Source organism: Xyrauchen texanus, chromosome 1, assembly GCF_025860055.1.
Source record: "Xyrauchen texanus isolate HMW12.3.18 chromosome 1, RBS_HiC_50CHRs, whole genome shotgun sequence".
Lineage (NCBI taxonomy): Eukaryota > Metazoa > Chordata > Actinopteri > Cypriniformes > Catostomidae > Xyrauchen > Xyrauchen texanus.
In genome coordinates, this window is record NC_068276.1 from 25,163,351 (window position 1) to 25,187,555 (window position 24,205).

Here is a 24,205-nt window from a genome sequence, read left to right on the forward strand (position 1 = left end):
AGATATATGGCAGCTTTTCTTCGTTTGTTTAGTCATATAGGGCTGGGCGAAGGAGTGAACCTGCAGCAATTTGCTTTCACGTTGCACGGGAACCGCTCTGAGACAATGACACGGCTGGGATAGCCTTCTTTTAAGTGTCACAAACTGACAAAACATTTGTGAGCCAGAGGGACACAGTTTTGATCCAGACCTATATTATACACGTTTTACAGGAAGAAATATGAGCGCTCGACAGGAATACGCCCTTCAAAGGAAGAAATTGCTGTATTTGTGAACGTTTTGTCAGGTTAGTGAATTAAATTTGTAAAGAAATTCCGTTGTTTTCTTTAAACAAAATGTCAGCATTTTTGCAGACGATATGGTTTGCTTGTCCAGTGTTCATGGGTACACTACAAGCATAGACTGGAAGCCTAGTTTAGAGGATCGCTAAAGAGGATCATTCAAATCTGTTAGCTGTGTGATGACCAAGCCCCTGGTCTTTCTGTATTTTGCCATCTTGTCTTTCATCATGTTTATCTTAAAGACAGGGGGTTTTCTTGTAGAAAATAGTCAATATTTAAGTTGGAACCATGAACGGCAGTCAGCTGCACAGTGATGATTGATACATTTCTCTTTCTTTCTCTCAGCACTGTCTTGGAGCCAATAAAAGTTAAAACCAATTGGCATTGGAATTTTAACTTTCCCAGAAGTAGAACCTTCTCATGGGATCAGTTTCCTAGATGTACTGTTTGTAAACTAGATGGAAATTCTGCATGTATGTGTTATTTTGTAGTCTCAAGTTGCACAGTATGCACAGTGAATCACTATAACCACATTCTCACCTTATCTCTGTGCTCAGTATTATCACTCTGTCTTTGGTAACGTCATATTTCATATTCTGTCTGAAGACAAATACCCCTTGCACACCTGAATAGTTAAAGGTTTGTAGGAAATAAACAAATGAGAAAATAAGTCCCACACACTGATGGCCTTGCGAAAATTAGTTCAGTTCATAAACCAGAAATGTTACGGTCAAACAACCTTTTTCAGGCGTACATATGCCTGCATGTTTGAAGTATCTCTAAGATTGTTTCCCCAAAATGTCTCTACTTAGTAAATAGATGGAATTTTGCAAGCTCTGCCAGCACCTAAGACATACTTTCTCCTTTGCCTACGTACGTATGTCATATTTTCTACTCCCTACATTTCTAGGGGCATGGGATCATACATGTGGATGGGTAAATGTTAAAAAGTGTGTGCTTCTGTTTAAGGCCTGGCATGGTGCCCTTGCAGCGGATATGTTTTGGCTGTGTAACAACTGTCTTGCTTTAATTAAAGAAGCAACACTTGGATCAGGGCCTCCGTTGAATCTGACTCCAGGCCATACACCTGTCATCTAAAAACACACCCCCTTACTTCACCTACTCATGCATGCACACACACACACACACACACACACACACACACACACACACACACACACACACACACACACAGAGATAAGTGTCTGATGGATTAGGTGAGCAAGAAAGCAAGCATACAACTGCTGACATTTTTTTCCCCCCAAAGGGGAATACAGAATCTTGTTTTGACAATATGTTAGGAATAGTGATGTAATAGAATAGTGGTGTTTTTTTTTCATATTGAATTTCCTATCCCAGCTTATCGTAAGGGCTTGCAATAATCAAGTTGTTTTAATATCTTTAAAAGTATGGCTGGGAATTGCCACAGACCTCCCGATTTGATATTACAATGATATTTACTTGCCGAATCGATATGTAAATTTGTGATTTTTCTTTTTTTAAGTATTGCGATTTGATGTTTTGATATATATAGCTGTTAACTCCTTTTTCTCAGAAAGAAAGGCCTAATAAAGAACAGTTGTGTCTGAAATGACATTTCACTCTGTAATACAGAATTTACAGGTAAAAGGATATGTGGACGGTAAGCTACACTATGTAAGATTGTTTTGTTAGAAATTAACACAATTTCGTTAATGAGCAAGTACACCAGTTTCACCTTTATTCAACATGTTGACTACAAGAACTGATTGTTCGCTTACCATTTAATCTAATCAGACCTTGAAATGTGGCATAGGAGATTATCAGTGTTATTTGCTTCACCTGTGAGTGGTCATAATGTTTTGGCTCATCATTATGTGCGGTGATAGGTGTGGTAGTATTTTGAAGCTGAAAGCTTGTAGCCACAATAAATGAGAGACATTGACCATGGATCATTCAAAAAGGCAACCCTCTGGGGAATCACCCATTTTCAAAATAAAAAATCCTCTAACCGAGAAGGGTCTGCAATCAAAAAGGGAAAGCGACAGAGCCTGTAATAAAACACGAATCAACATCGGCTTGGCTTTTCAGAGGTGGCAACAACTCCAAGATCTTAAAGTACTGAAAACCGACTTAGTGATGGAGTTTTTCTTGCTCGACAGGTAAGATATTTTATTGGACCAGTAGTTAGCCAGGTGGGTCTTTTAGCCCGGGAGTTCGTTAGATAACGTTAGCCACTCTAATGGGGAATTTTATTATGGATTGTGGTGCTGCAGTGCTTTAAATTTCATTTTAGAGGAAGGACAGTGAATATAATTTAACTTTCTTCTGGTAACAATGCCAATCTCAAAACCAGTTACTACCTTGTACTATTTGTCTGCTAGCTAAGTTTTGTTTGTATAATAGTAGTGATAATAGTAGTAATAATAATAATAATAATAATTTGACACTGTTTGACTTTATCTGCAATGACTAGCAATTGTTATGTCTAATGTCATCATAAATTTAGTAACATTATTTATTTTAAAGCAATTGTTTTGAATGAGTCAAAACAACAGCAGAAGAAATGCTACTTTCCTATTCATAAGATATATTTTTAGGCTAGCCGTATTTTCCTTCCTTTCGTTATTTGTTTATTTATTGAGGGGAGGAAGTGAGTTATGTGGTTGTTAGTGGAATTCTCTCTGATAAGATGATCACTTGTAACCATGTTTACACCGGTACTCCCCAAATCATCAGATGATCAGATTCATCTGCGCAGAAGAGCAGAGCCGAAGCCTAGCTCACGTAATTATCAAAACAATGTTCCTCGCCGTTTTAGAGGGCCAAATGTTACACAGTATAGCTTTAACAGGGTAACTAATGGATATTCATCTATTAAATAGGCTAAATAACTATAACCTCTTATCCCACAAAACTATTAGTTAGTAAGAAACACAGAAAGCTCCAATACAGACATTTTGGACACTGAATGACACGCTTCAATGCTCTTTTGCACATCCTGGACACAAATGACGGGCTTCAAGTGACTTGAGCTCATGAGTCATAGCACAGGACAATTCAAGCTGCGCATTCAGAACTGCACAGCTGTGAGATTATACATTTTGTGGGGTCACAACCTGTAGCTTTTTTACTGTTAAACAATTTATTAATGCAGTGTCAGATAGAATTTGCAGAATAATTCCTTACAAATACACTCCACAGCATCTCACAAATAAACCTGTGTATTATGCATATTAACATGAACATTATCCAAAGCAGGGGATTTGACGTCAAACAGTTAACAAGCGGTGCTTTTGATGGCTGCAAAAGTGGTGCATTAAAGGACTGAACGTAAAGAATTTAAGAGAAGAAACTTCTCAGAGAGAAAATCTGTTTGTGTTTTGACCTTGCACAAATATAGCTTCCTAGATATATCTATCAATCATTCTTTTAGCATTAAGCTAATTAAGATAAGCTGCCATTTTTTTTATAAAACAAAAATATATAATTTTTTTATCTGGTAGGTGATTTTAAAATCTTTTGTCTCCAGAATCAAAATATTTTCCCAATCCTAAAAGTAATTCTGATGGCGACTCAGATAGCCGAGAATGGAGACCAGATGCCGTATTTAAAACTTGTTTATTGGCTGCAGTGGATCTGTGTTAATGGATTATCTCATGAAATCGTTCCTCTCGGTCTGAAGTTCAGCATGGACTGAGAACCGGTACAATAAACCAACACAGAAAGTAAATGTCTACGGAAAGTTCTTCTGGACAGCCTTTTTAAAAATAGAGGTCCCACATTGAATGAAGTAATTATAAAATTAATTTGAACATGAATAACAGTGTAAAAATAAAATGAAATATTTTACAACATAGACAGTTTTATGATATACCACAAGATGGTGAAATTAACTTTATATTTCAATGCATTTAAAAAAATGGTAAATGGCACTGGTAAATGTCTAATCCTGCTGGGCATTACTTCCTGCCGCACCTCCACCTGTGCCTTCAGTTGTCCAGCTACGGGGTCATCAGCCAGTAGCCACCTATCATGGATGTTTCACTCCATTAATCCCTGAACATCTGCTAGTGGTGGGGCAGCAGTCAGGGATGTCTCCCTGCCACTCCCCGCAGCTGGTCACCAGATCCTGTAGATTGCCTCTCATTCTTGCATTCTCATCAAGACATTCCTCCTTTCTCGTCAAGACATACCATACCACATACCATACAGACTGTGTCAGCTGCCCCTCCAATGCCTAGCTTGGCCTGGTTTTGCTCCACTACTCAATCACTCTCCAGAAACCCCCGGATAAGGGCTTAGTGGGTCACTTATATTTATAAATGCTAATAAATACATATGTATTTCATATATTTATTGCAGTGCGATACAGATATTTTTGTAGGCCCAGTCGGGCTAGTGGTTCAGCTTTTTACTTGCCCTGCCAAAATTTTCACTGGCCTGAACGCAAAAATGAAAAATTGCTGTTTTTACCAATATGGCTTTATAAATATATATATATATATATATATATATATATATTATATATTACTTTTTAAGACCTTTTAAAATATATTTATCCCCTGAAATTGTATCACATTTACAATTTGAAAGATGCCTGTAATTTGCAGCTTTATGTAATCCCATATAAGCCCTTTACAGAGATGAATTAATCACATTAACCTTTTACCATTTACATGTGTTTTTCAGCGAAGAGTTCAGTGGTGCTGGTGATGGGGTTTCTATGTCCCGATACCATTTTATTTTTAGATGAGTACTGACTCTTCATTTTTGGCATACCGAGTCCGGTACCGTTTTATTTTTATTTTTTCTTTTTTCTTTCTGAACTCCATATCAACAGTTTATTTCAATTTTATCATAAACATGGTGTTTAATCTTTAAATCAAATGAAAATAGAACAGTTAAATTTCAAAATTATGCTGTATTATTTTTTATCAAATGAAGTGCTTATATACAGAACCTGACAGCACAATCCAAAATACAACATTGGAGTTATATTTTGTCAAATAAAGTGCTGCATAACAGACCATCACAGATGTTAGATGCTGCTTAAGTATAATACAAATACTATAGATTTATTATTGGTAGTAGTAGTAGTTTCCCACTCTGGAAAAGCCGGTCACTACGTGACTCTTAAGTGATTATTAAACCACAAAAGGCTGCTATTTAATTATATAAGCATGTAATTTGTATGTACCTCATGCTACAACGTGAATTTGCACTCTGTTTACTGTCATCTGCTACAAACAGAGTGTGCGATGCTCATGACTGTGTTTTCTCTGTATGAGCCAAGGAGGAGCCTTAAACGGTATGAGCAGCCGGTGTCAACACAACACTTTCACAACCGCTCACATTTGAATTACATGCAAACTATACATTTTCTTAGTAAATCCCAGCTTTTGCAGTTAAATAATCTTACAAGGACATATCACGATTTTAATTCTTGGGCTGAATGTTTGACATTGATGCGTCAGATGGTATTGGATTTTGGTATCAGAACATTTTTACGAGTACCAGTACATGAGCGCGGTATCGGACATCACTAGTTTTTGGTCACCAATTTAGTCAAGCTATCAACTTTTGGTTAGTGTTTTCACAACCAGGATCAAAGATTTAGTTACTGAGTTAAAGATTTAATTATTGGCTGAATGTAATTATAAACATGAATCCCTGACAGAGGAGATGTAATATACATTAGGTATTGTAAAACAGTTAAAGGATGGGCAAGGAGGAGGCGAGAACCGGCTTGTCAATATAAATAATAATTTAATGAAAACTCAAAAACACATAAACAAACACACATGACGGACATGCCCATAATTCTCTCTCTCTCGAACAATCGTCACCGGCCGCCTTTATCCCTCGCGCGCCTCATCAGGCCGATTGGGGACCGGGCGCGCGATATTCCGACCCGGCCCCGCCCCCCTCCGCTCCACAGGTATATATTAGGCCTAATATATTATTTAAGAATGTGGATATAACATAAAATTAAACAACCCAAACATGACCAAAACTGACTGACACACAATGCACAGGATTTTACCTGGTTCAGAAATGAGACATGTAACAGGTGTGTTATGAGGATGAAATAAAGTAGGATGATATAAAGTAGTTTTAAATTTTTTTCTTCGTCCTGAAGAGCTCTGATTTTAATAATAGCCATATTGATTTTGCTTCTTTTCTTTCTTCTTTTCTACCATTAGCCTATCAAATTAATGATTACATTTTTAAACATTACCGTGTTGTTAAATGTAATATATTTTGGATACTGAGCTGCTCAGATTTCTAGCCACATGTTTAATCAGGGTTTAACCAAGTTTATTGCGTTTCATCAGTGCATGATACATTACAGTTAAAAAATGTGACTATGTGCATCATGGAGCTTTATATATATATATATATATATATATATATATATATATATATATATATATATATATATATATATATATTATACAGTGCATCCAGAAAGTATTCACAGCGCTTCACTTTTTCCACATTTTGTTATGTTACAGCCTTATTCCATAATGGATTATATTCATTATTTTCCTCAAATTTCTACAAACAATACCCCATAATGACAACGTGAAAGAAGTTGCAAATTTAATAATAAAAAAAAAACGAAAATAAATCACATGTACATAAGTTGCGCAAATCGACCCCCACTACCCAGCATTCTACTGGCAAATTTTCAGATTCTATGCTACAAGACTGTTTTGATTACGCAGACTTGGAAATGTTCTGGTCTGCCTCTGATGACGACATCAAGGTCTACGCTGATACCGTAACGTGTTTCATCAGGAAGTGCATAGATGACGTAGTGCTGACCAAAACAGTACGGGGTCTATCCTAACCATAAACCATGGATTAATAGAGATTTTCTTGCGGCACTTAATGCGCGGACCTCCTTTTAATTCCGGGAACGCGGTGGAGCATAAACAAGCCAGCTATGCCCTCTGCAAAACAATCAGTGCAGCCAAACGCCAGTACAGGGACAAGATTGAAGGACAGTTCAACACCACCGACTCTAAAAGCATGTGGCAGGGGATTAATATCATCACAGACTTAAAAGAATAAAAAGGGAATAAAAACTCCACAGTGAACACTGCAACCTCTCTCCCAGATGAGCTTAATACTTTTTATGCTCATTTCAAGGGAAATCCCTCATGGAGAGAGCTCTCGCGGCAGAAGCTACAGAGGTTAGTTCACTCTCATTCTCTGTAGCGGAGAGCTCTCTCCATGAGGGCAGTATTATTTCCCTCGAAATTAGTGAATATTCGTAAAGCCGCAGGGTCCAGACGGCATCCCGGGCCACGTCATCAGAGCATGCGTGAACCAACTGGCAGGTGTCTCCTTGTCTATGGTCCCCACATGCTATAAAACATCCATAATTGTGCCTGTACCAAAGCAATCCAAAATCACTTGCTTAAATGGCGTCCTGTTGCTCTGACTCCCATCATCAGCAAATGCTTTGAGAGGCTAATCAGAGATTATATTGGCTCTGTGCTGCCCACCTCTCTGGACCCATTGCAGTTTGCCTACCGCAACAACTGCTCCACTGATGATGCCATTGCATCTACAATCCACACTGCTCTCTCCCACCTGGAAAAAAGGAACACATATGTGAGAATGCTGTTTGTTGACTACAGCTCAGCATTCAACACCATAGTGCCCTCCAAGCTCGATGAGAAACTCTTGTCTTTAACAGCTCGCTGTGCAGCTGGATCCTGGACTTCCTGTCAGGCAGACATCAGGTGGTTAGAATGGGAAGCAACATCTCCTCATCACTGACCCTCAACACTGGAGCCCCGCAGGGCTGTGTTCTCAGCCCACTACTGTATTCCCTATACACACATGACTGTGTGGCAACACATAGCTAAGTTTGCTGATGATACAACAGTGGTAGATCTGATCACTGACAATGATGAAACAGCCTACAGAGAGGAGGTGCACACTCTGACTGGTGTCAGGACACAACCTCTCCCTCAACGTCAGTATGACCAAGGAGCTTGTGGTGGACTTCAGGAGAAAGGACAGGAAACACAGCCCCATCACCATCAATGCAGCACCAGTAGAGAGAGTCAGAAGCTTCAAGTTCCTCGGTGTCCACATCACTGAGGAACTCACATGGTCCGTCCACACTGATGCCATTGTGAAGAAGGCTCACCAGCGCCTCTTCTTCCTGAGACGGCTGAGGAAGTTTGGAATGAACCACTACATCCTCATACGGTTCTACACCAGTACTGTAGAGAGCATCCTGACTGGCTGCATCACCGACTGGTATGGCAACAGCACCACCCTTACCCGCAAAGCCCTGCAAATGGTGGTGCGAACTGCCAGACACATCATCGGAGATGAGCCTCCCTCCCTCCAGGACATATACACTAGGTGGTGTGTGAAAAAAGCTTGGATGATCATCTGAGAATCCTGCCACTTGAGCCATGGGCTGCTCTCACTGCTACCATCAGGCAGGCGGAATCGCAGCATCAGGACTTCATGACCAGCTGACTTCATGACAGCTTCTCTCATAGATCTACAAACACAGAAGTCGCAAAAGGCCCAAATATTTCTATATGAAGTAACATAGGTAACCTAAATGTTATAAAAGGTTCTTTGATCACACAAATATTCTTTGATCTTTTTGCATCAGAATTAATTCCCCATTTTCCATAATATCTAATAGTACAGCTTTTTAAATACACATATGTGATATGTATGGATTCCAGCCAATTTATACATTCAGTGTTATGGTATGCATGTGATTCATATCTCAGATGTGTTAGACAAATCAATATATAGAGCTGTCTCTGGTTAGGAAGTGGGTGAATAGCTGAATAGGTTGGTGTACACCCACATATATTTTTTTATGTTTGCTTTTTATTGTCAAAGACAGAGCTGCTGATAAAATATCTCTTTTTGTTACTCAAAAGTCCACAAACACCCCACTCTGATCTACACATAGACTGTTGTTCTTTACATTGACCATGATTCAAACCAATCCACTCTGACCTGTTTTTTCTAGGGCAAACAAGTGTTTACTGTTTATATGTATGAATTCACTGGGTGGATGGAGGGCTTTGAAAGAAAAAGAAGTGACTGAAGTGGAAAGGAGTGTCCTCATGTGCAGAGGAAATGTGGGTGGAAAGGGAATATCTCTTTTGTGACATCATCAGCACCCAGAAGACTGTGCTTTGCTGGCAACGGGTGCAGTAGGTGGAGTTTCCATTTAGGCCAAAGTGGAGTGCGATGTTGGAGGTGCCCTGTTGACTTCCAGCCAACTGGAGTGGGCCTTTTCCTCTCCCAGAATGCTTTGCATCAGGTGGCTTGTATCACCTATTATGGCAACTGAGAGTTGAATGACACAGCTGGAAACTCTGGCTAGCACACTTTAATTGGTATACCTTGGCACAGAGAGCATTTAAACTGTATCCAGGGAGTTTGAAGCCCCACTGAAAATGCCAACAACTTAACTGATGACTGAAAGGAATAGTTTACCCAAAAATCACAATTCTGTCATCATTACTCTGCCTCATGTCACGCTCCAAAGTCACAGACTTTCTTCTGTGGAATACAAAAGGAAAACTTTTATTGAATATCCTGGTTTGTCTTTTCAATACGATGGCAGTTGGTAATGATTCACTTGAATGTAAAAAAAACAAAAAACAAAAGGCACTCAAAAGTATCATTAAGTAGCTGGTTCGTCATATTCCAAATCACGGTTTTGGTGAGGAATAACCTGAAATGTAAGTCATTTTTCATTGGAAAATATTGACATCCATTATACATTAATGAGAGTTATGAGAGAGGCTCTTTCACAGTTGCACATGTCTTCATGCAAGAACTTCATGCTTTGTGAACTTCTCTCATTGCTATAATGAACGGCCAACCCCTTAAAACAACTTGTATGGCGATCATGACACAGGTTAGGACCTAATTTTTTATGGGTTTATTCACTATATTGATGAACGCCACATCGCCTAAAATACAGAGTCAAATAAAATAAAATCACTTTATTGTCACACTACCATGTACACAAGTGCAACAGTAGGTGAAGTTCTTGTGTGCAGGTCTGAGCAACATAGCAGTCATGACAGTGACGAGACATATACCATTTACAATAAACAACATATTTACACAACACAATTTACATATCAAATGTACATATAATTACACAACACAATAATAACACCGTGTCCTAACTACACGCGACGCGATAAAATTCCAGCGACAGCAAGTGTGTCTGTCCACACTAGACGCGACGCGACTGTGAGACGCCACACGTCAATCAAAAATCACAGCCATTCAGAACAGCGTGTGGGCAGAGTCTCTCTGTGAAAGCGCACTGCTGGCCCGCACTCGCATTGGAAATGGTGTGCACAGCTCGGACTACTATCATTGTGACTCCCCACCCTGCCTGTATTTCAGTAGATTGTCTGGAATGACACCCCTGGATACAGGGACACAAATCGTCATGCCTATTCACTCTACTTTACATTGAAAATAAAGCGGAATTTGTTTTACACAGGTTGATGCGTCATTAGTAGCCTACTATAGCTAAATGCTACATTCATTCATTCATTCGCTGTAGATGAAAGTCTAAACTTAACTTACCATGTGTATTCAATGCTTCAGCTATACTTCTCCAGACGGAGTCCTTTTTCCTGATGTCTTTGTGGAATTTGTGGGATTTATCGTAGAGAATTGAATGCCTTTGAACTTCGACAATCAGTTCCTCGTCGTCCATGTTTGATGATTCAATATTCATGACACGCAGAACTTCCATCCAATGAGATCTCTGTGTGGGCGGATCTGTCAGCCGCGACGTCGCAGAAATAGGAACCGTTTCTAAATTAGAAACTTCGCGTGTCGCCATCGCGTCTGGTTAGGACAAAAACGCTGATTAACATGGAAAAGATACCTTTTATCGCGTGTCGCGGTGTCGCATCGCGTGTAGTTAGGACACGGTGTAATAATAATAATAATAATAATAATATACAATGTACAGTAAACAATACACACAATATAGAATACATATACAATAAAAAATAAAAATAAAGAGTATATAAAAATATATATACTGTAGTTGTATTGTGGAGGATATATTTGACAGTCCAGTTTGAGATATAAGATTAATAAAGTGCAGTGCTGATTATTGAGCATGAGAGATCAAGTGTTCAAAAGTCTGATTGCTTGGGGGATGAAGCTGTCATGTAGTCGGCTGGTGCGGGTCCTGATGCTGCGATACCACCTGCCTGATGGTAGCAGTGAGAGCAGCCCATGACTCGGGTGGCTGGAGTCTCTGATGATTTTTCACATACCGCCTGCTATATATGTCCTGGAGGGAGGGAAGCTCACCTCCGATGATGTGTCTGGCAGTTCGCACCACCCTTTGCAGGGCTTTGCGGTTGTGGGCGGTGCTATTGCGGCACCAGACAGTGATGCAGCCAGTCAGGATGCTCTCTACAGTACTGGTGTAGAACCATGTGAGGATGTGGTGATTCATTCCAAACTTCCTCAGCCGTCTCTGGAAGAAGAGCCGCTGGTGAGCCTTATTCACAACGGCCTCAGTGTGGATGGACCATGTGAGTTCCTCTGTAATGTGGACTCCGAGGAACTTGAAGCTGCTGACTCTCTCCACCGGTGCTCCATTAATGGTGATGGGGCTGTGTTCTCCGTCTTTCTTCCTGAAGTCCACCACAAGCTCCTTGGTTTTACTGATGTTGAGGGAGAGGTTGTGCTCCTGACACCAGCGTCTCAGAGTGTAAACCTCCTCTCTGTAGGCTGTTTCATCATTGTCAGTGATCAGACCTACCACCATCGTATCGTCAGCAAACTTAATGATGGCATTGGAGCTATGTGTTGCCACACAGTCATGTGTGTACAGGGAATACAGTAGTGGCCTGAGAACACAGCCCTGCGGGGCTCCAGTGTTGAGGGTCAGTGATGAGATGTTGCTGCCCATTCTAACCACCTGATGTCTGCCTGACAGGAAGTCCAGGATCCAGCTGCACAGCGAGCTGTTTAAGCCCAGAGCCCGGAGTTTCACATCCAGCTTGGAGGGCACTATGGTGTTGAATGCTGTGCTGTAGTCTACAAACAGCATTCTCACATATGTGTTCCTTTTTTCCTGGTGGGAGAGAGCAGTGTGGATTGTAGATGCAATGGCATTGATTGCTTGCTTGATATTTTTGATTGCTTTTGTACAGGCACAATGGTGGATGTTTTGAAGCATGTGGGGACTACAGACAGGGAGAGGGACAGGTTGAAAATGTCCGTAAAAACACCAGCCAGTTGGCTCGCGCACGGAAAGGAGAATAGCAGTGGTCCAAAACCTGGTCCCCTCGTGCGTTGAAGCTGATGTGTTGGTGGTATTTTGGTGCGATTGTTTTAAAATTGGCTTTGTTAAAGTCCCTAGTAACAATGAATGCGGCCTCAGGGTGCATGGTTTCCTGCTCACTTATGCTCCCATACAGTTCCTTGAGTGCCCGGTCTGTGTCAGCTTGTGGGGGGATGTACACAGCTGTGATAATGACCGCTTTGAATTCCCTTGGTAGCCAGAATGGTCGACGCAGAAGCTCCAGAGATATTCCAGATCAGGAGAGCAGAAAGACTTGTAAAAATGTACATTCCTCTACTCACACCATGATTTGTTGATCATAAAACATACACCACCACCTCTGCTTTTACCTGAGAGGTTTTTCACTCTGTCCGCTCGGTGCACGGAGAAACCCGCGGGTTCGATGGCCGAGTCTGGAATCTCCGCAGACATCCAGGATTTTGTAAGGCAGATAATGCAGCAATCCCTCGTCTCTCATTGGAAAAAGGTCCAGCTCAGCTCGCAAAGCTTATTGTCCAGTGACTGAACATATGCCAGTAGTATACTGGGTAGCGGGGTCGATTTGTGCGACGTCTTACTCTAATGAATACGCCGCCTCTTTTTCACATTTGCCTTCGGCGTTTCCGCGGCGGGGCAGCCCAGACAAAGGGCTCCGCTGGCGTGTTTGTAAACAGCTGGTTGGCATTGAGTAATTTGAAGTCCAGTTTTCGGTGTGTCATTGCAGAACCAATGTCCAAAAGTGTTTGTCTGTCGTATACAATAAGGCAGACAACATCCAAGACAAAAAAACTGTAAACAAAACAAACAATAAACTACAGTGTTGCAGCAGCCATACTTGGCGCCATCTTGAGTCTGGGGCACAATTACATTTGAGTGTCCAATATGTCACGCATAAAACACCTTCAACCAAAATTCTTGGATCTTAACACACCACCAAATAACATGGGTTGTGTCTCCATCTTTTGATTGGAATTGCCTGCAGGTGGGTGTGTCTTTAAGACCAAGCCTATACAATCTAGAGGGGGTCCAATACAATCGATGTAAAATCTTGAATCTTTCATAAGGCAAACCCTTACATCTCTAGATGCAGACTTGATGTTTTTTATAATCCTAGTGCACACTCCCTCCTCCAATACCATGTTTAAATCTTTCTCCCATCTCTTGACAGAAGTTAAAGCTCCATCCGCCAGACTCTGAATTAGCAGGGAGTAATATACTGATGCCTCGTGGCCTTTTCCAAAAGCAGTAATCATTATTCCCTGAGTATCTGCTGCTTTAGGGGGCTGTATGCGACTTTCAAAAATAGTACAGAGCAGGCGCAGCTGTAAATACCTTAAGAACTGAGATCTGGAAATCCCAAAATGTTTAACCAAATTTTCAAAGGATCTCAACACTCCACTCTCAAATAGGGTCACCGAGTATATTAACCTCCCTCACAATAAACTCTGACCAGTAGAAAGGGGACTTATTAATACATAATTTTGGATTCAGCCATATGCTCGTGGCAACATTTAAATAAATGTCTGAATTAAACAAACTGAACACTTTTGTTTATTCCGAGTGCAAATGCACTATACGGGTGTAACTTAACTTCGATTAGTTTGATAGGAAGTCTTTGCAATGGCGAAATATGAACAAAAACGTCCTGTTCAATACAAAACCAGGGAGGGGCTCTCTCAGGTGAAGTGGCCAATGTGCCAAATGTCTGAGACAGAATGCATAATAATAAAACCAAATCTTGGGTAGGCCTAGCCCACCTTTGTCAGTCGGCCTATGCAACTTACTGAATGTAATCTGGGAGGTTTACCATTCCAAATGAAGGACTTCACTATGCTATCAAATTGCTTGAAATAAGTGAGGGGGTCTCTACAGTGTGAGACTGTTGCAGGTAGTTCATTTTAATAACATTAACCTTCCCAATCATAGATAAATGTAATGAGGCCCACCTGCCCACATCACTCTAAAACCTTTTTATTAAAGGGTCAAAATTAACTTTAACTAAATCACACAAATTTGTGGGAATTAAATACCCAAATACTTAATGCCCTGTTTGGGCCACTGGAAGGTGCCCGTCTGAAAAGCTGTTACTGGGCAGTAAGATGTCAAAGCCAGAGCTTCAGATTTAGACCAGTTAACTCTGTATCCTGAGAACTTAAAAAAGGAATTAATAATTATGTGGAGGCAAGGAGTAGATCTAGTAGGGTCAGAGATGAATAATAAAATATCTGTGTAAAGCAAAAGCTTGTGCGCCACACCTCCCGCACCACCCCTGAAAAATCCTTTCTTATCGTGGCTGCTAATGGTTCTAGGGCAAGACAGAACAATAATGGGGAAAGAGGGCAACCCTGCTGGGTGCCCCTATCCAGAGTAAAATAATCTGAAATTAATACATTCGTTTGTACCGGTGTCTATAATGTACCTTAATCCAACCAATAAAAGTATTCCCAAACCAGTGCATTTCCAAAATCTTAAAAAGGTAATCCCATTCTACCATATCAAATGCCTTTTTGGCGCCAAGTGAGATGGCAGAGTGTCTGATCATTTGCCACTGACCACATGGTATTGATGAAATCCCTATTGTTATCAGAAGTGCTACAGCCCCGAATAAACCTCAAGTTATCTATATGTATAAGAGATATCATAACTTTACTTAATCGCTTAGCCAAAATATTTGACAATATTTGAATGTCTAGCTGGATCAGGGAAATTGGATGGTAACTCTTACACTCGCTTGGATCTTTGTCTTTTTTAAGAAACGGACTGATCCGTGCTTGTGTCATGGTTGGGGGAAGCTTTCCATTCTTTAATGATTCTGTATAAACTTCTAACATGAGTGGAGCCAGGTCTGTAGCATAAGATCTAAAAAATCAGTGGTAAAGCCATCTGGCCCCAGAGCCTTACCTGTAGGCAAGGCATTAATTACCTCGCCAAGCTCCTCCAGGGTTATTTCAGAATCAAGAGAATTTCAAGAGACTCAGCCGTCAGTTTAGGAAGTTCTAATGGTTCCACAAAGTTTGTAATATCCTCATCAGTAGACGAAGACATGGCACTATAGAAATCAATATAGAATTCTTTAAAAGCATTATTTTTATCAATAGCTGAGGTCACCAGCAGATTTCAATGAGGGAATGGTAGAAAAAGACTCTCTCTGTTTTATATATCTAGCCAGAAGTTTTCCTGCCTTGTCCCCTGACCCTGTCTTGCCCTGAGTAGCCAAAATTCCACCTTTATATTAACATTTGATGTTTTGACATAATAGAAAACATTTATTGTGTGTCAAAAACAAAATGATAAAGACCACATTCCAACATTAGTGCAACAATCAAACCCCAAACAAACAGAAAAAAGTATAACGTTTGCATTAATCCCGCTCATGACAGCGCCAACTGGTGACTTTTTTCTAAACTCAAACAGTCCATGTACGCCTACGAGAGCCCATGACAACTTTGCCGTCAGATTGCTCAATTTAAGTGTGTCTATACCAATTTTGTGGGACAGAATTACACAACAAAAGATAATCTCTAAAACCATCTCCATTCAATAGGTGGAATAAACACAAAGAATGTGTACTGTAGATTCATCCACATAACTGCTCCGAAGGTGTGTTCCTCCACAACACAAACTCCAGCTGTAGGCAGAACCAGCACAAAAAAACAAAACAAAAAAAGGCACTCATTTTCCTCGGACAGTCAAACGAATGTTCAGTGAGCCGGCCTATTCGGCTGATACATGAGTGCAACAAGTTGCGTAATCACTCCAATGACTTACAAGAAATACTCCACAAAACAAAATCCAGGCAATAGGAGGCATAAGCACAAAGAACATGAAGATTCACCCTCAAAACTATCCCAAAGGAGTGTTACTTCACAAAACAAACTCCAGCCGCTAGGTGGATCCGGCACAAAAATAAACAAAAAAGGCACTTTGATTCCTAGGACAAATAAGTGAATGTTCAGTGAGTCATTCCACTCGGCTGCAATGTGGGTACCACAAAATAACTGACTCCATTGACTTAAGGACATCGCTTGCTGGGGACATGTAAATGTTTTACGGCCATCCATGGCATCTATTCTCATAATTGGAACATAATTGCAAAAGCTGCATTCTGTTGATGTTCCTTGCATTCCTAGAATCTATCACATTTCTCTGTTGTCGAATTCACAAGGTCTGGGAACAAGAAAATGCTGTGGTTCTTCCAAGAAACCTTTACTCCAAGCCTCGTAGAACACGAGTGTATTGAAGCTCACCATTTTATGGCATTAATAGTGTTAAAATGTGCACAGAGCTCACCGTTCACACGTCCGAACCTCGAATGGCATCACGTGAGCCCCGCTGAAGCAATATCTTAATATAAAAAAATATATAAATATTACTATCAGTATTAAAGGCCATTTGAACCAATATGGTTTAAAGTAAATAAATGAATTGCAAAACATAGTGGTGAACAACAGCATTTAACTAAAGCAAGCACTATCCCCTATCAGATATTTTTGCATTGGCTCCAGTGTGTTCACCTTCCCCTGTGGTGTAACAGGAGCTTGTTACGTCAGCATCATGGGAGACCTGGTTTCATGGAAACCAGAATGTAATCGTGTTCGCTTAATCAGATGTTGCATTTTTCCTTCTAACATGATATTTTTACTCCGCTAATGATTAGGTTTAGTTTTGGGGTGGAAGTCAAATAGCATGCACTTACTCAATTGAGACAATACTTGGTGCTAATGGTCCTGTGTAGAAAGAACCAGAAGTATGCGGCACCCAATTTATACTGCTAATTTATACAGAGATACTTCTATAAATGATTGTTACTAGATTTAATTTACTTTCACTCTTGTGCCTCAAGCCAGGTCTAGCAAAGCTCTACATTTATAATAAACACATTTAGACTGTCTGGTATGTAGACAGCATGGGTAAATTGCACCGTATCCGTGCATTTGGAAGTACGTTTAATTTCTTAATAGTCCTTAATAAAAACACACCTCGTTGGTCTAACGCAGACTCCTTGAGTGCATGCACTGTGTATCTGCGCTTGTGCTGCTGTCAGTCAAGCACACTGTGCGCTGTTCATATGCTGCTCGACTCTGCTCTCTTCAGGGTAACGAGTAACGAGAGGGCCTGTATCGAGGAACAAGAGGGCCTGTGTCAAGTAACAAGAAGTCTTGTATCAGAGTAAAAAGTATTTTATTTATTTGCAAAGTAAAAGTTGCAACAAATTTAAATACTCAAGTAAAGTACAAATAATAATTTAAAAAAACTGCTTAAGTACAAAGTATTATACGGGCCAAAGCAATTAGCAATTAGTACTTTTCATCTCATAAAATCTCATAAAGGTCAGCTGAGGCTTGCCGTAACACAGCTGAGGCAGGATAGGTGGGCATCGGGTTGGGAATGCATACAGGTGGGCATTTCTAAGTGGCAATAAGCAGGCTTTATTAGCTGGCCCCAGTTGTTAATCCTCCCTGTTGGGGACATCCTCAAATATTAAAATGATTTATAAATAAAGAATTGCATTTTAAAATGTATAATTATTACAAAAATACAATGCTGAGGTTTAGTGTTAGATTTACTCTGAAGAAATGACCATTATCTTAATTTTATTACTATTTTATTATTTTAATTATTGTTTTTTTTTTAGCTTTCATTTGACAGAAATTCATACATAGGCACAATTTTCATTTGTCTATAAAATGATCGAGCATTTAAGCATTAAACAAATATCTCTTAAGTATATTAAAACCTGATGTCACATGAATTGTTGGGGATCAATGGTTCCCACTAGACAAACAGCTTAACCCTCTGGGGTTGACGGACGCGCCGGCGCGTCCTGCTGGATATTTTCGTCATTACAGCAGAAACAACTTAAAATACTCAGTCATTTTTGGGTATAAAGATAAGTGTAAGACATCATTAGAAACTACAAAGGGTCTACTTTTATTTGTGTACACTCACAATAACAACAAAACCTTGTGCGTTTGTAAAATAAAGAAAATAAAAAGGGTGAGCTATCAGACGTCTCTGTCTCCATGAGCATATTTCTGAAACACGTCACAAAAATGAACTGAAACTCTGCGAATACTTATCACACAAACCTGAAACATATGTCTAAAGAAAGACATGAAAATGTCTAAATTTAAAAACCTGCAATGTAATCGGTATGAAACAAAGCGATGTACATTTTTTACTGGTCCATCTAATTATCCCTAATGTGATCACACCCACCAGCAGAGCGTGCCATTCATACGCTAATGTGATGAGACGATCAAATCAAAAGGTAAATGCCACCGACTGTGCCGTGAAAACATATAGTTCTTTCACTTATCTGCGTGTTTGTAAGACAGCACGATACACAGGCGAGGAAACTCCTGGATAGTTTGGAAGAGTTAACATTTTCCTCAGAAGAAGAGCGGGACTCAGATGAACGTTTGTATTTTGAAGAGAGACTTTATCCAGCCGAGGATACAATTTCGGACGAGTAAGTCATTTAGTTTTCATTAGTTGACATGCTATTTTATATAAGCATGTACATATTTTACTAGTGGGACTGTTTCCAGACTTGCCAGCCAGGATTCAGAGTACTGAAATTTGAAATATGTCTTAATAAGCAAGTTTTAGTTACATTTAAATGCTGTTTCGGCATTTTGTATTTAAATTGTATGCTGTATGATATAAATATGGTATGTAATATGATATCAAATTATATGAATGTTTAGAATATATTTTATCTATTGTTTATGCTGCCTCATTATTGTCAATGCTTGTGCTTGCAAATATCTGTTCTGGTGTAAATGAGTAAAATGCACTTAAACATTGAGTAGTCATAGTGATGGCAGTGTCATCTCGTGAGCCCTGGGAGGTGTTGCTCTGCAGGAAACTCTTGCTTATTGTGGAATGTGTCAGCTCCCACAGTGCATCATGACTAAAGGTTTAGACTGATGATCACATGCTGCATGCATGTCTTGATGCTTTTGAACTCTCTTTCTCAATTACTCATCAATCTAAAGTGTCACTTTCACTCTCACTGGCACAGAGCATTGTTATTCCGATGCATACTCATTCTAGGGCATTGTTTGTATCTTCAAAACATGTGCTGTACATATCTTTGTGTGCAACTGACTTACAAAGCTGTAACACATTATAGGATGCAATATGTTGGCAGTAGTAGCATGTAGTCTCTGTCTGTCCATCAGTCTCGCGCTCTCTCACCTCCCCACTGCGACAAGTGAGGGATGAAGTCAACTGCATATGCAGGATTGCTGATGAATTATTAAAAAGGGTAAAGTGAACGTGATGGTGTCTTGCACATGGCGCATACATAGGAGCCACTGTGTGAAAGGATGACTTATGTCAAGAAAAAGGAGTGAGGTGTTGCAGGCTACTTCGTCAGCCTACAAATACTAATAAACATGCTTTGTTCTTTACTTGCTTTCTAAAAAGTTTTTCATGTAATCTAAATAATGTACTTTGCACTTTAGCGGCCACTTTCGAAAATGCTCTCCATAACGTATACTTTGGCAAACTAATGTAAAATGTCCCTAATACCTGACAGAAATCACTGAAATAGGTGTTTTCATAACTCATTAATCTACGTATTACAAATTTCATGCAAATAAAAAACTATGTCATATTTTTTATCTCATAAAAAACTTTTAATTTTCATTTGTTTCTACTTTTAATTTAATTAAAGTTTTTGCAAAATAACGTCTCCAAATACACATTTGGGTGTGTGAAAAAGCTTTGTGTGTGTGTGTGTGTGTGTGTGTGTGTGTGTGTGTGTGTGTGTGTGTGTGTGTGTGTGTGTGTGTGTGTGTGTGTGTGAGTGTGTATTTATCACTTTGTGGGGACCAAATGTCCCCATAAGGATAGTAAAACCTGAAATGTTTGACCTCGTGGGGACATTTTGTCGGTCCCCATGAGGAAAACAGCTTATAAATCATACTAAATTATGTTTTTTGAAAATGTAAAAATGCAGAAAGTTTTCTGTGAGGGTTAGGTTTAGGGGTAGGGTTAGGTTTAGAGGATAGAATATAAAGTTTGTACAGTATAAAAACCATTATGTCTATGGAAAGTCCCCATAAAACATGGAAACACAACATGTGTGTGTGTGTGAGTACATACACTGATCAGCCACAGCATTAAAACCCCCTGCCTATTATGTTAAATCCCCCTCATGTCGCCAAAACAGCGCCAACCCGCATCTCAGAATAGCATTCTGAGATGCTTTTCTTCTCACCACAATTGTAGTGGTTGAATTTACACAGAATGTTGCCCAAAAAAAAACATTCAGTGAGCGGCAGTTCTGTGGATTTGTATTGTTGATGAGAGAGGTCAGAGAATGGCCAGACTGGTTGGAACTGAAAAAGTCTATGGTAACTCAGATAACTGCTCTGTACAATTAACCAAGAGGGTCTACGAATTGACTTTTTTCCTTTTAAAATGTTTTTTTATTTGTTTTATTTCTACATCATCAGGTTCAGATCACCTCCGTGAGTTTTCTGTTAAAGTTTAATTGATGTACATCGGTGTTAAAATCTAAAATGGGTCAAATTGACCCAGAAGGTCCTTCAAGGGTTAAGATGGCTGAATACAAGTCCACTTCTCAAGACCCTATCGGTCGATTGGAACGTACCGAGTGATCATTTTTGCAATTCCATTTGGTGATGCTAGTGTCACAGGGATTTCACACTTCAGCTCTAAATATGTTCAGATATTTACTGGAAAACAAGACCAACATTGATTAAGAATATGATTTTTTGTTTTGCAGGAATGTATTCTCTCTCAGAAGTTAAAACCATACTCTTGTAATTCAGTGTAATGGATGGTTTATGCATAAAGCAGAACAAAGCTACTACTCTTGTTTGGAGCTTCTCATTTCACTGCTAAAAACAGATTACTCTGGTTGCAGCAACATCAATAGTAAAACGTATACTTGGAAGCTACTGTTTGGCATTGTTGTGTGTTTGTGTATGAGCATGTGTTCAGTTGACACAGAGACAAGTCTGAACATAACGATCAGCTGTCATCACTTAGACATCCTCTTCGGAGGAGAGGCATGCAAACATGGGACATTTAAAAAAAATGCATCCCTACAACTCAACTGATACTGTGTTTTGATTAGCATGGAAACTATTTTCCTGTGGAGATGAAAAAACATATGGCCATAAAGTAAGTGCCTGTGGTTAATTGCCATAATTATCAACCACAAACTGAGGGCCAATCAGATACACTGTTGACATGAACTCTGTGTTTGCACCATACACACGAGGGCTCTTTTTGAGACAAAACAGTCTGTTAGGTCGTGTTGTCAGTGTAAGCCCTCATTTAGCATAGCTTTCAAAACAAATGCTACTCTACTCTTGTAGTTCCCTCAATCAAAGCTGAGGTTAATGATGTTTTACACTGGAAGAGGAGGAGACAGACAGCACCTTTTTCACACTGTGTCCAGATATAATGATGTTTAATCTTGTTGTTTGTTCTCTTCTTCTGTGTTTAGTCATACTTCGTCACTGACTATGACCCCACGATTGAAGACTCCTACACAAAGCAGTGTGTGATTGATGAGAGGCCTGCGCGGCTGGACAGTAAGTATGACACTGATGGATGAGGGAACATGACTGTCAAACATACTCCCAAAGGATGTAGGGAAGCAGCTAACTGCTCACCAGCCACAAATATGAAGAACTTCAAGGTTTGATAAAGAATACATAACAGGGATCAACCAATAATTTGCAGAGGAACTGATGAAGTTTATTATTATTATTTTGTTCATAATATTGTACAAACTAATGTCATAGTACTGAGTCTGAATGCACTTAGGTAGTCATACGATGCACACATGGTAGAGCTAGATGTGGTGAGGCAGATCTTTGGTGCTGACCATAAGAGTATCATTGTATTAACCCTTGAATAAGTGACTTCAAGGAATAATCTAGTTCAGTACAATTTAAGGTCTATAGGTTTTGTCTTTTTACTTTACAAAGTAAATTTAACTCGTCTTCTCATCAAAGTTAACAGTAATGTACTTTATTTTCAATGGATGTCAATGGGGCAAGGCATTGCTCAGGAAAAGGGCTTAAATGATTAGACATTATCGACAACCTCGACAAGAAAAAATTGTCGACAACAGAATAGTCGTTTGATCTCATTTAACGTAACATGGGATCACATTAAACTGTAATGATGACGTGCGAGAGCAGCACTGCAGTTTGCACCTGCTGAGGAGAGGAAGAATTACACAGATCACCGTCCAGATGCGCTCTAAACTTTCCAAACAGCTTCAGGTGATGTAGATCACAAAGTATTGGGGAATTATACAAAAATATCTAATAAGTAAATACAGAAGCACTCTTGTTGTGGAATAAGCGGAGCTGGAGCTCTTTAAAGGAAACACCCAGGCGTTACATCTTAAATGCAGTTATATTTAATGCATTATAGCTTTATTAAAGTTCAAATAATAAGGAAGCAGATCATGTAAATAACTACACACTCCGAAATTGGCATTTCTCTGTGCGGTCAGTGCCTCTTCTATGAGTTGCGCAAATGTCCCGATCTAAGGGGGAGAGATTGAAACTGCACCCGGCTGATGCACACACTGTAGCGGGGACCCTCGATCTCACTCGATCTCTTGACTTATTGAATCATAATATATGTCACTGTGCATTTCATATTGTGAAGAAAATTGGCAATACGCAGCTTTATTAATAAAAGGGAGTTTGTTTTTTAGTCAGTTAAAGATGGATTGAAGTGAACAGAAAGGTGAGAGAGGAAGTCTTCACCCCGTTATACACAGCAACAAAATACGTTTTTGATTGTTTTTTGTTTTGGCTTGTTTTCAAATAAAAATATCTAAAACTCCTTTAAAAAAATGTACATTTTGTTTAGCAGCTATACTGCAGAAGAAAAAATTGTTATCTGAGAATGTTGAATAAAATATTACAAATACAAATATTTTACAATTTATAAAAATCCTTTTAAAAAAGATGCATTCACCTGAGAAGCAGCATTTAAGATATTTATACTTGCTTTTAGAGAATAGATCTTGAATATAAGTATATTTTGTCTTTACTGCACTCGCAGAATTATAACCACTTGAAAAAATACAATTATATTTAAGATACGTTCTCTTAAAGCAAGTATAAATATCTTATTTGTTGCTTCTCAAGTAAATTTAGTTTGTTTTTAGACAGTTTTAAATGGAAAACAAGAGAAAAAACTTTAACTATAGGATTTTTTGCAGTGAATTTCTTTACTGAATTAAACTTAAAATTATTTTTTCCCTTTAATTCAGTGAATGTCATTTAGACGTAGTTTTAAAAGATGATTTTGTCCTCTTTATTGTTTGTAAGCACGTTTAATCCAACCTTTTAAGTCTGGCCACAGCTGAATAATCGTTTAAGAGCTAATGATTAATCATTGCAATAATCGCTGAATAATCGTTCTAATAATCGTTAGATTAATCGATTATCAAAATAAACGTTAGTTGCAGCCCTACTCAGGAATAGGCTAAATGTTAAAATACACACTGTTACAGGAAGGATAGCTGCAAGATTTAAACATCATATGAGATCAAAAGTTAAAGGATTAACGTTGAAGAACTCCAAAATAAAGT

At 39.2% G+C, this 24,205-nt stretch overlaps 1 protein-coding gene across 1 annotated transcript in view; it reads left to right on the forward strand.

Annotated features, from left to right (window-relative positions):
- LOC127651544 (ras-related protein R-Ras2) overlaps positions 1-24,205 on the forward strand; it is a 60,207-nt gene that overhangs the window by 28,365 nt on the left and 7,637 nt on the right. The window contains exon 2 of the mRNA XM_052137433.1: positions 22,091-22,178. Within this exon, the coding sequence (XP_051993393.1) occupies positions 22,091-22,178 (88 nt within the window). The remainder of the gene's footprint in view (positions 1-22,090; positions 22,179-24,205) is intronic.